The sequence below is a fragment of the Petaurus breviceps genome, unplaced genomic scaffold, assembly GCF_028583685.1.
Source record: "Petaurus breviceps papuanus isolate PSGF00001 unplaced genomic scaffold, PetGlider_PUasm1.0 38, whole genome shotgun sequence".
Taxonomy (NCBI): Eukaryota; Metazoa; Chordata; class Mammalia; order Diprotodontia; family Petauridae; genus Petaurus; species Petaurus breviceps.
Genome location: NW_027186304.1, coordinates 35,417,759 through 35,433,455, shown reverse-complemented (window position 1 = coordinate 35,433,455; position 15,697 = coordinate 35,417,759). Strand labels below are relative to the sequence as shown.

General features: G+C 41.3%; 2 protein-coding genes across 2 annotated transcripts in view; one reads left to right on the top strand and one right to left on the bottom strand.

The window, feature by feature from the left end:
* GREB1L (GREB1 like retinoic acid receptor coactivator) overlaps positions 1-15,697 on the bottom strand; it is a 344,278-nt gene that overhangs the window by 20,529 nt on the left and 308,052 nt on the right. The window contains exons 21-26 of the mRNA XM_069099751.1: positions 14,998-15,337; positions 9,495-9,610; positions 8,364-8,608; positions 6,257-6,801; positions 4,094-4,196; positions 107-262 (exon numbers count right to left, since the gene is read on the bottom strand). Of these exons, the coding sequence (XP_068955852.1) occupies positions 107-262; positions 4,094-4,196; positions 6,257-6,801; positions 8,364-8,608; positions 9,495-9,610; positions 14,998-15,337 (1,505 nt within the window). The remainder of the gene's footprint in view (positions 1-106; positions 263-4,093; positions 4,197-6,256; positions 6,802-8,363; positions 8,609-9,494; positions 9,611-14,997; positions 15,338-15,697) is intronic.
* ESCO1 (establishment of sister chromatid cohesion N-acetyltransferase 1) overlaps positions 1-15,697 on the top strand; it is a 96,981-nt gene that overhangs the window by 75,985 nt on the left and 5,299 nt on the right. The window lies entirely within an intron of this gene.

Below are 15,697 nucleotides of genomic sequence, written 5' to 3'. Positions count from 1 at the left end.
CCCCCCCCCCCCCCATAGGTTGCTCTTAGGGAATATTCTGTTCCAAGAGACTAACTCCTCAGACTCTCTGGAACCTTGACAGTTAGCACTGGAAATTTGCACTAACCTTGCTTGATTCCAGCCAACTTTTCAGTGAACACTGGACTCATCAGATTGTACTTGGGGTCATGTACACTGACATCAAAAGGCATTTTGCCAAAGTTCTCAATGTCGGGCCAGGGATCCCTCTCTGACAGAGTGATCTCACTGTTCTCACTGTAACCTAAAGCAGAGATCAGACAGAGGTGTCAGACTTTGTGCAAGCCAAGAAGGAAGGAAAATCACAAGAAGCAAAGACTGAAGAGGTCAGAAAGAAACATTTAGGAAACATGGGGGACCTTCTGTCACAGAGTAGGAGAAATCAGAGTAAGGCTGCCAGATTTGTGCGCTGGAAAATGAAGCTCCATTAGGTAGCTCTGGTGCTTTTGTTACTCACTTCCTCGATCTGGAAACCCAGAAATCTATATGGAACCAATTCCTGCATCTAGAACTGCCCAGAACAATCAGCATGCAGTTGCTATTCGCATAATACTGCTTGGCAGTCGGCTTCTAGCTGTGCAGGACTGCCTGAACTTTCCCAATGTCCTGGCCTTCTCACACCAAAATCTCACCACTGAGACTTTCTGAACCTTTAGCTTAACCAGGTTAGAACTGCACGTGTACAGAATCTTTCAAACTTAGTGTCTTTTCAATTTAAAATCCATGTGGGTCCTCAAACATACATGTGCTAGTTTTTTCTTCAGTTCAGAATGGAACGCTAAAATCAAACAGAATATGCAGGCGCAGAAAAGTGATTTATATTGACTTTCAATGACAAAGGAAAAGAGCAAAAAACTTTCCAAAAAAGCACAATTTCAGGAATTACCCTTTTACCCCACATGGTAACATTATGCATTCCTCTGTGAACACTGCTACAGGAATACTTCAGCATGTCTTTTCAAAAGACAATTATGTCTATCCTAATACAGGGGGGAAGTAATAAAGTAAACTGACCAAACAGAACCATTTACTAAAATGATCTGAATCTTTCTCATCTGCCTTGCTTCACAGCTCAATTGTCTTAAAAATTATCATTGCAGGGGCGGCTAGGTGGCACAGTGAATGGAACACCGGCCCTGGAGTCAGGAGGACCTGAGTTCAAATCCAGCCTCAGACCCTTAACACAAAAACTAGCCGTGTGACATTGGGCAAATCACTGAACTCCAACTGCCCTCCAAAAAGCAAAAAAAAAAATAAGTTCTTATTGTAAAGTCCCAAACGGTTATGGCAGGATACAGAAATCATCACTAATATCCTATTCATACAATACACCTATATTCAGGTGTCGCACTGTGCTAAGGAGCTTGTCTTGGGTTCTCAAAGGTTATTCCTGAAGGTCAAATTTTAGCCAACTCCAACCATCAAGTGATATAGGCCACTGGTGGACTGGATGATTTGTTTAAGGACTAGCCTAGCTCTAGCTAAGTGGTGCAGGGGATAGAGTGCTGGGCCTGGAGTCAGAAAAACTCAGCCTCCTTGTGAGTTCAAATCTGGCCTCAGATACTAGATAGGTGACCCTGGGCAAGTCACTTAACCTTGTTTGCCTCCATTTCCTCATCTGTAAAATGAGCTGGAGAAGGAAATGGCAAACCACTCCAGGATCTCTAGCAAGAAAACCCAAATGAAGTCATGAAGTGTAAAACACAACTGAAAAACAATTAAACACATACACAAAACACACTAGCTGAGCACAGAGAAACTAAGCACTGGAAGGCCGTCCATGAGGTCATGAATTTTTTTTTTGCTAGGCAACTCACAAAATCCACAAAGATACAGAGTGAAGGAGAAAGGAACTATGCATTTTAAATATATTATTTATTATCTACCAGGCAGTACACTAAATCCTTTACAAATATATTGCAAGTGATTCTCACAACAACCCTGAGAGGTAGGTACTGTTATTGTCCCCATTTTACAGTTAAAGAAACTGAGGCAGGCAGCGGTTAAGTGACTTGTTCAGGGTCACACAGCTAATGGATGTCTGAGGCTGGATTCAAACTCAGGTCTTTCTGCCCCAGAGCTTTCTCTATCCACCAAGATGCCTCTATGATCTATACAAGTAGAGGGAATACTCAGTGGTAAAATCATGGATTCCATAGTGCCTTGCAAACAGTAGATGCTTAATAAATGTTGAATGGAATGGCATGGAATCTTCTGAAGTAAGGAAATGTAATGGCTGAAGTTTCTTCAGGGACACTGGGGATGTTTTTGTGAGTTTTTTTTTTCCCACTTTTTTGGAGGGGAAAAGGCAGGGCAATTGGGCTTAAGTGACTTGCCCAAGGTCACAGGGCTAGTAAGTGTTAAGTGTCTGAGGCTAGATTTGAACTCAGGTCCTCCTGACTCCAGGGCCACTGCTCTGTTCACTGCACCACCTAGCTGCCCCTGGGGATGTTTTATAAGGAGTGAAATGACTGGGATTAAAAGCATCTCACTCTGGCAATAAATTTAATTCTAGTTTAGCCCCAGGGAAGAGGCTTAAAGGATTTTCCTGTGTCTGGAGTGGCCCTTCGAGGTCTGATCCAGCCCCATTTAGGAGGATGCCAGGGACCTCACATAGTCTGTAGAGTACACCCAGAAGTTTCAGCCCACTTTACGGGATACATGGGCATTTGTCTCATCTTGGAACCCAGGGGAGTGAGGGTGGGGTGTACATGCATGAATGTAAATTGGGGAGGGGGAAAACAGCCTGCTTGTGAATGTGTATGTATCTTTTCTTCTTCAATCCCCTCTCTCTTCTTTGCCCCCTCAATGAAAAATAAGAATAAAACATTTCTTGAGCGTGTGTTATATCTTTTACACATGTGAGAAAAAGAAAAATATTGCAAGGGTGATGTTTTATTAATGTCACAGGACAATCAGAAAGTACCCTACCTAATCTAAGGTGGCTAGTCTAATTCAGTCCTGCCTTGGAGTGAACTTCTAGATTAATTTTGGTTTTTTTTTTGGAGTGGGGAAGGCAAGGCAATTGGCGTTAAGTGACTTGCCCAAGGTCATGCAGCTACTAAGTGTGTCAAGTGTCTGAAGCTGGATTTGAACTTGGATCTTTTTGAGTCCAGAGCCGGTGCCCTATTCACTGTGCCACCCAGCTGACCCTAGATTAATTTAAAAGTCAGTCTAGACCTTAAAGATCTACCAGGGGTGGGGAACCTGTGGCCTTGAGGTCACATGTAGCCTTCTATGTCCTTGGGTGGGGCCTTTTGACTGAGTTCAAGTTTTACAGAACAAATCCTTTTATTAAGGGGGTTTGTTCTGTGAGGTTTGGATTCAGTCAGAGGGCTACACGTAAGGACCAAGAGGGCCACAGTTTCCCCACCCTTGGATCTATATTGGAGCAGAATGCATAGGCCTTCTCTGTTGTAGCTGTATCCCAGTAGGGCTGGACTCGGGGGGGGAGGAGTTAGTGCTTGTAAATGTTTAATAAACAGCTTTCTGTAAAATTAAATTTTTTTTAAAAGTGTGCATAACACTTTAAAGTTTAATCTGCATTACTAAAAATTTCTCCACCACTTTTCTAAGTCTAGACCACTTAATAAGACAATAAGTCAACCCCCAATTGAAGCATTTGCCAATTTCCGAGGCACAAATGCTTACATGGAACATTTTTAACAATCGGCTCTCCTAAATTGCTATGAGTTGGCTCCAGCATGCCCCTGGCTAGAAGCATCTGATCTCCCCCACTTTCAGAATAGGAGCTCCTTTTGGAAGCGGGGCCCAGATCACTCTTCTCTCTATCTCTGGGGCCCGCACAGTACCTGGCACACAGCTGAGTGCTGACACATGTTCGCCCATTCCTTCACTCAGCAAATAGTTACCAGGCATCTATTAATTCACCCAGCATGGTGTCTGCTGGGGCTACAAAACCTTCCCAAGGCTTTTACAAATGAAATACCCGAAGATGTCAGAAGCATGGGACAATCTAATTTTCTCTGTATACAGTCTATGCCCTCCTTTCACCTTTCCCTCCTACATTTTACCCTAACAAAAAGGCCTTTGAGAATTCTGGTGCCACACTTACTAATATTAATCTCTTCCTCGTCATAAACATCAACCTCCAGTAATCTGATGAGCATGCGGAAGAGAATCCTGAGGAACTGCAGATAGGAGCCAGTCTTTCCCACCTGGTGGAAACATTTTGAGGCAGGAGAAGGAAAACAATGGGAAGAGAGAAAAAACGAAACATGTCACTAATAATAAACAAATATTACACTAGTTAAAAAATGCATCAGTTACTTCTAACTCAGAAAGGGGTAGAGCAGACATGCTATCTCTTTCCTTTATTTTCTAAACACATAAAAACCTACCTTTATTAAAAAGAATAAAATGATATAATGTAAATATAAAATTCAGTAAATATTTTCATAATTTTCATCATTTCCTATTGGTTAAGTTGATGGTATATTGGAATTACATAATTTAGAGTTGGAAGACACATCAGAGATTATCTACTACATTAAGCAGGTGGTTCTGTGGAAGATCTGAGTTCAAATTTGACCTCGAATACTTAACAACTATGTGATGCTGGGCAAGGCACTTAACTTCTGTCTCAGTCTTCTCATATGAGAAGACAATTATAGCCTCTACTTCCCATGTCATTATGAGGATAAAATGAAATAATATTCATAAAGAACTTTGTAAACCTTAAAGTTCTCTATGAATGCCAGCTCTTATTAACATAATTGCTATTAATAATAAGCTGAAATATGAATTGTTTTTACAGTATCTCCAACTACAGGCTTTTAAGCTTTTGTCTAAATACCTAGAGTGACAAGGATTTCATTACCCACCAAAGTATCCTGTTTCTTCTATGACCGTCTCTAAGCATCAGGAAATCTATCCTTTCACTGAGCTGAAATCTGCCTCCACATAATTTCTACCCAAAGCTCTGTCCTCAAGGACCAGGAAGAAGAAAGAAGTTTTGTCCCTACTTCTTTTTAAACTAATGATTTATTCCAAGTTTTATATTGAATATTAACACATCCAGTTAAGAGCTGCTTTACAACTATATACATTTACATAAATTATTCCAGTGCATAACATATTATAACATTATAATTATTCTCTGTATGTCTCCAATTGATTCTTGGTCTATTCATTCTCATTTTTTCTCTTTTGTTTTTTATTTGCTTATTTATTTATTTATTTTTACTTTTTGGAGGGGGGAAGACAGGGCAGTTGTAGTTAAGTGACTTGCCCAAGGTCACATGGCTAGTAAGTATTACATGTCTAAGGCTGGATTTGAACTCAGGTCCTCCTGGCTCCAGGGCCAGTGCTCTATTCACTGCGCCACCTAACCACCCCTGTATTTATTTTTTTTTAAAGAGGGACAAGGTGGCTCAGTGGATAGAGCATTGGGCCTGGAGTCAGTAATACCTGAATTCAAATCAAGCCTCAGACACTCATTAGCTGTGTGACCCTTAGCAAGTCATGTAACCTCTGCCTCAATTTCCTCATCTGTAAAATGGGGATAATAATAGCACTTACCTCTCATTTTGTCCTTGATGTGAGGATAAAATGAGATAACATATGTAAAGGGCTTTGCAAACATAAAAATCCTTATTATTAGCTATTTTGTTATACGTATTCTGTTCTTCTGATACTTTGGATTATTTCTTTTTTTTTTTTTTAAAGCAATCGGGGTTAAGTAACTTGCTCAAGGTTACACGGCCAGTTATTTCTGGGTGTGGTGCTAAGTATCTGAGCCCAGACTTGATCCCCAGGTCATCCCGACACTGGAGCCGGTGCTCTTACTCGCTGTGCTACCTGGCCACCCCTGGATTATTTCTTAAAGGGCTTTACACACTTTTTATATTCCTCATATTGGTCGGTTTTAATTACACTATAATTTTCCATAATATTAATGTATCACAATTTATTTAATTTCCCTATGGGAAACCCCCTATTGGGCATACACAGGTTTCTTCTAGTTTAGGGGGTGGGGTTTGCCATAAGAAATAATGGTGCTATAAAATCTTTGAACAGATAGCTCTGGTTTCCTTTATAACAGTCTTGGCTTATTTCCAACCCTAGAATTACTGGGCAACCCTTTTCCTTTAGGTCATCCCTTAGGCCACTCCCAGATTTTCCTACCCTACAGTTCCCAGCTCTGAAGAATCTGTGCCCCTTCTCCCAGATCACTCCAACTAGGATCCACAGTGAGCTCTGGATCGAGGGTGCCTACCTGTGGGGGCCCTGTGAGCAGCAGCCTGCGGGGATGGAAGCTTCGGGAACCAGCGGCATCGCTCTGGTTGCTGTAGTCAGCATGATGCTGCCGGGCAGCTGTCCACTGGCGGTAGTACAGGGACTGCTCCTCACTGGTCATATCCTTGTGCAGAAAGGGTCTCAAAGAGCTCACCCACGACACATCGGCATGGGGAAGGAGGGAAGAAGAGGAAGGCAACTGCCCACTCTTCTGAGAGCCCAGGAGGCAGTAGGCGGCTTTGGACAGTATCACAATGCGTGGAAGGGACACATGCAAACCCCTGCATCCTTTGGTGGGTTGCCCTGGCCACTGGAGGGTCCGGGACATGGAAGAGGAAGAGGAAGGCTTGGAGGTGGTGCTGCTGGCCATCTGATGGCCTAGGGAATCACACTCTTGCTTCAGGGGTTCCCCCGAAGGGGGGTCTGGAGAAACCCCTTCATCAAGCCTCGAGTTGTTGGCTGCATTTGGGAAGCTTTGCTTCTGGGTTACACAGGAGGAACTCACTCCGTTCTCTGCTATGGAACCTAAAAGAGGAGAACAGAAACCATCCAACACCCACCCAAGGATGCTCAGTAAAAGACAGATGCCCAACATTCTGGAGTGTGGGGAGATCATACCCCAGAAGTCAATGTCAGCTGACAGCTACACCACCGGGAAAGACGCTGTTTCAAGTCCATCTTCAAAGCCACTCACTCAAAATCCCTGTGTCTCTGAGGGCCTGCATGTGTAATACCAAGCTAGAGCATTTTTCTGGCAAAGGAAGGCTGGGTAGGGAATACCGTTGGCTTTTCGATTCAAGGCTGAGGGTGAGCAAGGTGCTACTACAATGAAACCGAGCGGCGGTTTCCTTATTTTCTGAATCTCTGAACTACCTCTGGAGGAGCACAAGACCTCAGGGATCATTAACTTACTGATTCTCAGCAGCTCCTACCAAAAAATACCAACTGCTGTAAAAGAGCAGTATTGTTTTTGAGGAGGAATGTAATTGTAAGTAGACCATTCATCTGGACTAGATTCTTTTTTTTTAATTTTTGCTTTTTGGAGGGAAATGGGGGTTAAGTGACTTGCCCAAGGTCACACGGCTAGTTTTGTGTTAAGTGTCTGAGGCCAGAGTTGAACTCAGGTCCTCCTGACTCCAGGGCCAGTGCTCTATTCACTGCACCACCTAGTCACTCCTTTCTGGACTAGATTCTGTTAACATTACATTACAACCAACAATATGAGAGACCAGTCTGCAGATCACCTGCTAAGTACCAATAATGGAGTCTCAAGGAGACTCCTGGGACTCAGCTGTTCCCATCAATACATTTGGTCAGCCAGTCTTTGTGCAGAGAAGTTTAACGGGGCAGTTGGGAGAGGGAAATCCATTAGCAGCTACATCATCCATCCCTACTGGAGGACAGAATCAGGGCAAGGACTGAGAAAGCCAAGAAAAAAGCTATCCATTCAAATAACTCGTGCCTAACTGGCCTACTTACAATCACCATTTTGGTAGAATATTGAGTGAAGGAAGGAAAAAAATAGTATTAACACCACAGGTGGGTTAATATTTGTTACTAAAGTAGCTAGCTAAGTCATTCCAGCCAATGAGCACTGGTTCAAAGCCTCTGGGACTGGAAGGAATTTGACTAAGGGCCAGTAACATTGTACCTTACCATAACATCCAACATAATTTTTTCAAAATTTCTTGATACTCTTTCTTTTTGGAGGGTAATTGGGGTTAAGTGACTTGCCCAGGGTCACATGGCCAGTTTTTGTGTTAAGTGTCTGAGGCTGGATTTGAACTGCCCCAATATTTCTTGATACTCTTAAGGCCTAGGGGAAATTGTGAAAATGGATGAGAATTCCTTTGGCTGCTTGACAGCTTTTTCATGAAATGCTTTGTTGTCATATTACTAAGCATCCTTTTCCAGAAACCCTGTGACAGAGGTCACTGAAGGCTACTGTAAAAGCAAGATCTATCTCTACCTACTTGGTAGTTGCAGCTAAATAAATAGCCCTCCTTAAGCCTTCATACCCTGTGCCTCTTTTCTTGGAGAATCCCTCTTAGGGAAAGAGATAAGAAAGATGAAGCCAAAGCACTAACCTGAAGTTCCAGTGACTGCACTGCTATTGCTCTGGGGTCTCTCCAAATCAATCAGCAGCTCATCAGAGTCATTTTCACTGATGCTGGTTCTCTCATGCTCCTTCTCACTAAGATCCAGGGCAACGATGGGCCCTCGGATGACTTCCTTGGAGACATAGCAACATGCCAGGCCCACCTCCTGCTCCAAGGCGGTTCGGGTTAAATAGCTCGAGTCAATTAACCGGAGGTCACAGTACTTCAAGGACCTGTTAAAAAAAAGAAGAGATTTGTGATCCTCTTTTGAACTTTGCCCTTTGAATGGGAACAGCTGGGTGCACACATTTGTTTATTTGCAAGAGGTATTCCTAATGTGCATTGGCTCTGGCATGGGGCATGCACGATTTCTGCCTCCATCCCCTCTTTATCACCAATAGTAACACTTCCCACCTCCACAAAATAGTGTATGGGGAGCAGGGCTGCTTATGGAGACTACTGGAGGTACACACGGCTACTGCCCCAACAATGTGGTTTTCTTCCCCAGGGAGGCAGGGACCCTTCCTGCTACTGTCTTCACTTGGAGGCTCCTTCCCCTGAAGCTGACGAGTGAGAGGGGATGTGGTGGGGATGTTCTCTCTCTCTATTTCAACATTTTACCAAATAAACCACAAATGGCTAGTTGACTGATTTTCTAAACACCTTCTATAACGCTCTCTCATTGTGAGGTTTTGGTCACAAAGGTAACAAGGTCTTTCTTCAAGAACGGATAATTCCAAAGAGAGACATTCTGTGTGTTACATATTTGGGTCAACAGGAATAGAGCTAACAGGCCAACGGAATATGTTATTTTGGTCACTCATAGAAAGGGGTGCTTTTTTGCTAGTAACAGACAGTACCCACTCTTGGCAGTTACCCTCCCCCTCTGGATTCCTCCTCCAACCCTGTGGATTTCTCTAGAACTAGGGTATCTCTTTTTTCAAGGTAGTGATCTCCAGATGACATAAAATCAGACTGTTTCTTACACTCCTTCAGAACTGTGTGTTCTAAGCACTGACATCGAATAGAATGGCAGTCATAACTATGCTTATTAATCCTTCTTGGTCTTAACCTAAACAATCCCTGGTGGAGGGTGAGGAGTGATTATTTAAATAGTACCTGGGAAAAGATTCTCCAAGTGGGTCTTTTCCAGTTAATATTACAATACAAGGTAGACCTTCTAAATCCTGATAGGTCCGAGGGATCCAATCTTCTTGTTCATTTCCTCTCCAGCTCTGCAGAGAGAAATCCATTTAATAAAATCCTCTTATTTCAGAATCCATCTTTCACTTGGATCTAAATTCTAGAAGAGGCCCAAAGGAACCCCAATTTAGCAGATTAACAGGAGAGATCCAGGGTTCTTAACCTAGGGTCTATGAACTTTTAAAAATTAAATATTTTGATAACTGTGTTCTAATATAGCTGGTTCTCTTTATAATCTTATGTAATTTTATGCACTTAAAAACATTATTCTGAGAAGTTCTTTCATAGATTTAATAACCTCTAGAATACAGGGATGCATGATCCTCCAAAAGAGTGCAGACTGAGTCAGTCCAAGGCAGAATGGGACATGTAGCTTTCATTCCAATTTCTAACACTGGATAACTATTAATAGGAAAGAGAATAATTGTTGTGATCATCCAATGAGATCATGTGTTTGAAGCACTTTGCAAATTTTGAAGAATGAAATCTGTTATAATTTTATAGTGATATGAAACATGATGAAATGTGTGATATACATTTTTTGGTTGTCTGATCTGACTTGGTGAAAATGACCCAAAGATGCTCTCTTTACAGATACACACCCTGGAGTTTTTGTCTAAAAAGGTCTTCCTTGATTTCTAGGCTGCACTCTGGATTCTCCTGGCCTTTTCTATCATGCTATAGAAACTTCTTCACTTTGTCCCTGGACTTCACACACTTCCACTTCCGCTGATTGGCTGATTTCTGTCAGAACCACCATTTGAAGAAGGCTGCCTGGGCCAGCCATGTCTTCTTTCTTCTCCAGGCTATACTCCTGACTCTTCCAGTCTTTCTCTACAATGCCTCTGCACTGAGTACTTTCATCTCTTCCTTCCCTACTCCCCCATCTTACAATTCCCTTTTATGTTGTGTCTTTCCTCATCAGAATATAAGCTCCTTGAAGACAGGCAGGGAATGTCTTTCTTTTTTCTTGTGCTTGGTATCCTTAGTGCTTAGCACTAAGTTTTGTGTTACACATTTGGGTCAACAAAAGCACTTAGTAATCCCAATAAACAAATGCCTTTGGACTTGACCAAAAAAAGACAGCTTTATTTATAAATAATGAATTTGTAAACTTCATTTAAATAGATACTTTCACTGAAAAAACTAATCACTAAATAAATATTCTTTAGAAGATGAATCTTTTCCATGTCTGCTTTATTTTTAGCAGTTTCAAAATTATAAATTGTTATGTTTACTTTAAAGCAACCAACAAAAATAATTACTGACTTGGGGTCTTCAAACTCACCAGCCTTCCCAAAAAGGTTATTCTCTAAACGACTGAAAATCTAAACTTCCTTAAAGATGTCTAAATGTGTTAATCACAACTTCCATCTCTGTTGTCTACTTTGCTACAAAAGTTCACTTTTTAAATTTTTCTTCTTTTTCTTTTTTTTTTTTTGCTTTTTGGAGGGCAATTGGGGTTAAGTGACTTGCCCAAAGTCACATGGCCAGGAAGTGTCAAGTGTCTGAGGCCAGATTTGAACTCAGGTCCTCCTGACTCCAGGGCCGGTGCTCTTTTCACTGTGCCACCTAGCTGCCCCTGAAAAGTTTTCTCTTTAGAATAACTACAATTACAATTATTTTAAAATAAAACTCATCAGACTTTTTGTTTATGCTACCATTAAGGGTTTATACAACAAGAGTTAGGTTTGGCTTAGTGATTGCTGTTGTCCAGCTATGTCTGACTCATGATCCTATGGACCATAGCCCATACTGTCCATGGGTTTTTTTTTTTTGGCAAAGATACTGGAGTGGTTTGCCATTTCCTTCTCCAGGGGATTAAGGCAAACAGGGTTAAATGACTTGCCCGGGGCCATGCAGATAATAAGTGTGTGAGACCAGACTTGAACTCAAATCTTCCTGATTCCAGGCCCAGCACTCTATTCACTGAGTCCTCCAGGTGATTCTAAGGTTTAGTGATACTGGTAGTCAAAAATGAAGACCAAGGAGCAGAGCATAAAGATACAAAGGTTAATGAAGATACAGTCATGCATTCAGAATACTTGACACACTTAAAAATAATTTGAGGGTGCCAAGTAAAAACTAGAATTTTTAAAAGCCACTGGATAATTATGCTAGAGAATGGGAATAGTTATTTGTTTATGTCCTGATGGAAAGTGTAGGCCTACTGAAAGGAAACTAATCTTCAGAAACATACCCACAACTCCTTTAATTTGAAACTGTTATCAGAGACACCTCAGCCACAGGTATATTTTAAGGCAGAAGAAAAGCATGGCATAATTTGCACACTTATTATTTGGAGCTGGCCATTCTGAGTAATTAGATCCAAGTTTAAAAGGCTTCTGGTATCTTATAATTCATTTCATCAGAAATAAAAAATAAAACTGCATGAAGAAAAAGATGCTTCAGGAAAATATCCTTCCCAACACATCTGCCACATGAAGGAGAACTCAATCATTTCTTCATTTGAGTGATGCACAGTCGCTGAATCACCCTGTTGAGAAGATTCTTTGGAAGAGGAATGTTACCGTTCATTACTTTGCTTTTTAAGCACTTCAGGGTTTATTTTGGTGCTGATTGGCTCATTACTTTCCTATTATCTATAGGATTTGAACAGCCTCTCCTGGGAGCCTCATCAGTTTACTATACTGCCAAGTACCCTGAAATCAGGTCATGAAGGTGGGATAACAGTAGCTACGCTGAACAGCCACAAGAAGTTCTGTCAAGTTATTATTGATAAAAATAACAAACGTCATTTACAGAAAAAGATTTTTTCTTTTACAAAGTTACTTGCCCAGATGTTGCTACCAGGTGACCATGGGTTTAGAACTCAGGAAAACATAAGAAAAAAAATGATATGAAAAGTAAGAATAGTGTCTTAAATTTCCCTTTTATTCATTACATGACTTCAATGTCACTCTGCCAAAATCTCATCAATTACTATTATTCGTAATTGTGAATGTGTCATGTTACTACAAAAAATTAGAAGGAGATGTGATATTTATCCATGAAATAGCATACCTCATGGCTGAGTAAGACTATGCTGATTTGAACAAAAGACAAGAGTTTTAACCTCTTGGCAGAGTTTGTTATGATCTCAGCTGCTGTTCAACCTGACACCAGGAAGTCCACAGAAGAAAATCAGTGAACACGTCCTATTTTAGAAGGGCCCCTCTGATGCTGAAGAGGAGTAAACTTACCTTATTTATGAAAAAACAGACAGCTATGTGTTATGCTCATCTTGAACAAAGTCAGTAAATATTAGACCAAATACAACCATTTCCTTTCTGTACCTGTAGCTGGAGAGCATGAATACCAACCAGAGATGCTAAAAAAAAAGACCTTAGCTTTAGAGCTTGGAAATTATGTAGAACAATCCCTTTATTTTACAGATGAAGAAACTGAAGCCAAGAAGAGAAATGAGTTGCCCAAGGTCATACAAATAGTAAGTGATAGAATTAGGATTTGAATTCTCATCCTGACTCTAAATTTAATGCTTTCAGCTGCACCACACCATTTCCCTTTGAGTATAGGGGAAGCAGATAAGCTGAAAGATAGCTGACTGATGACAGGGATCCCTAAACCAGAGGCTGGGGCTAAAATCAGACAAATGTAAACTAAGGGAAGGGCTCTTTAAGCCTCTGAGTCAGAAAAGGAAGCTGAAGATGGGAGGATTCTGAGTCCGTGAAGTTCAGTACGGTTGGTTCTCTCCTTAGAGGCAGCTAGTTGGTGCTGGAGTGATGTGGCAGAGGTCAAAAAGGCAGGAGTTCATATGCTGCCTTGGTGACTCACTATGTGACCCTGGGAAAATCACTTAACACCTCTATCAAGGGAATATTCTGAGGATCAGAGGAAATAACATATGTTAAGTGCTTTGTAAATGTTAAAACACTATATAAATGTTAGCTAGCTGTAGTAGTAGTAGTATAGTAGCAGTAGTAGTAGTGGTGGTGGTAGTGTTAGTAGTGGTGGTAGTGGTAGTAGTGGCGGTAGTAGTAGTGGTGGTAGTGGTAGTAGTGGCGGTAGTAGTAGTAGTAGTGGTGGTGGTGGTGGTGGCAGTAGTAGTAGTAGTGGTGGTGGTGGTAGTAGTAGTAGCAAAAAGAGGAAGAGTAAAAATGAAGAGTAAGGTCATCTAGTGAAAGTGATGACTCACCAAGGAGTGAGATGAGGCCATGAGCCTTGGAACAACTGACGTGGGGGATGTAACTGGACCTCATTAAGAACTGAATCGAGAGAATACAGATCCAAGTACACTTCTTTCATTTACTTTTTTTTCATGGTTTTTCCTTTTTGGTCTGTTTATTCCTTCACAATTGTGATTAATATTGGAAATATGTTTTACATGACTGAACATATATAACCTACATCAAACTGCTTACCATTTTAGGAAGGGAAAGGGAGGGAGGGAGAAAAAGGTGGAACTCAAAATCTTGTAAAAACGAATGCCAAAAATTGTCTTTATGTATAATTGGGGAAATACTATAAAAACAAATTTAAGAAAAAGCAAAAAAAAAAAAAAAGGAACTGAACTGAGGAGAACACTAGGCTGAAGATACTGAGTGAGGGGGGGTAGGAAGGAGTCTCCTTCTTGAAGACGTCCCAGAAATCACAAAATCTAGTGAGTCTTAGTAGGATCCATGGTAGGACTGGGTCAGCCAGCATAGGATAGAGACTGAAGTTAATTGGAAGGAGACGAGGCTAGGCTGGCATAATTCTTGCTCTCAGAATCTTCTAAAACTGTATCTATAATTATGAAGATAATTACGTCCCTCAAAAAGGAATCACACAGATCTGGAACTGCGAGGGACCTTGGAGGCCATCTAATCCAATTCTCTCATTTTATAAATAAAGCAACTTAGGCCCAGAGAGACTGACTGAACTCAGGTCACACAGGCAGTGTCAGACACAGAATCTGAATCTGTGTCCTCTAATCACAGAGCCAGAGGCTAAATGGCATACCAGATAGAACACTGACTTTGGAGTCAGGAAGATCAGAGTTCAAACCCCACCTCAGATATTTGTTTGCTAAGTGACCCTGGGCAAATGATTTAATCTAAGTATGAATCTCTTCATCTGGAAAATAAAGGTAATTATAGAACCTACCTTACAGGGCTGTTGTGAAGATCAAATCAGATAATGTATATAAAGTACTATATATATACATATGTGTATATATATATATATATACACACACACACACACTGGTTATTATTATTTCCCCACTATACCACACATACTGCCTCCTTTCTTAAAACTGTGATGAAGATTAAATATTAAATATCAAATAAAATACTGAATAATGAATTTGTTCATAATTGTCACAAAGATCAAGTCTCAGGCATCCATGCTAAATTGGGGAAAAACAAATGAACAACTGGTAAAAATGAAAAGGAGAAACCTCTTCTCTGTTGCTAACCTTCAATCGTGCCACAAAGTGACTGGCAACATTTAGTTCTGAAGCTGGGTTCCCAAGGATGATTTCAAAGCGGTACTGTAGGCCCAACTTATCCCGCACCTCCTGTAACCTCTCCTTGGCCTGCATGGCCAGCTGCACCGAAGGCACCCTAATGATCAGCATGTGCCCCCGCCCACTCTTGTCCTTTCCTGGTGAGCTGATGAGGTCATCCATGATGCTGAGTGTTTCTGGTGTGCTGTGGTCTCGCAGAGATGCCATGGTGGTGAGGGCCATCAGTGCTTCTGAGTACTGTTGAATGAGAAGGTAGCAGCGAATAACCATGCTATGAAGCCTGGGGTACCTTAAAAAAAAAATCATGCACAACAGCGTTAATTAGTAAAGCAGGCTGAACTCAGAGATCTCCAGTAGGGGTTTTACAGCTAGGACTGAAGGCAGGCTGGTCCCTGGAAGCCTTTGCAGGACAGGGCCCTACCACACTGAGTTCCAAGATGTGGTGCTACCTTGGCATATGAAGTCAAATCAGATTATAATGTGACCACTGAGTTAGAACAGGAAGGAAACTTAGATATCCAGTATTTGATTTCTCACTCTTCCTCCCATCCCCACCACCATTTTACAGATGAAAAACTTAAGATCAAATGACTTCAATTACAAAGGCAATAAATGTCAGAGCTGGGATTTAAACAATGGTCTTGTGACT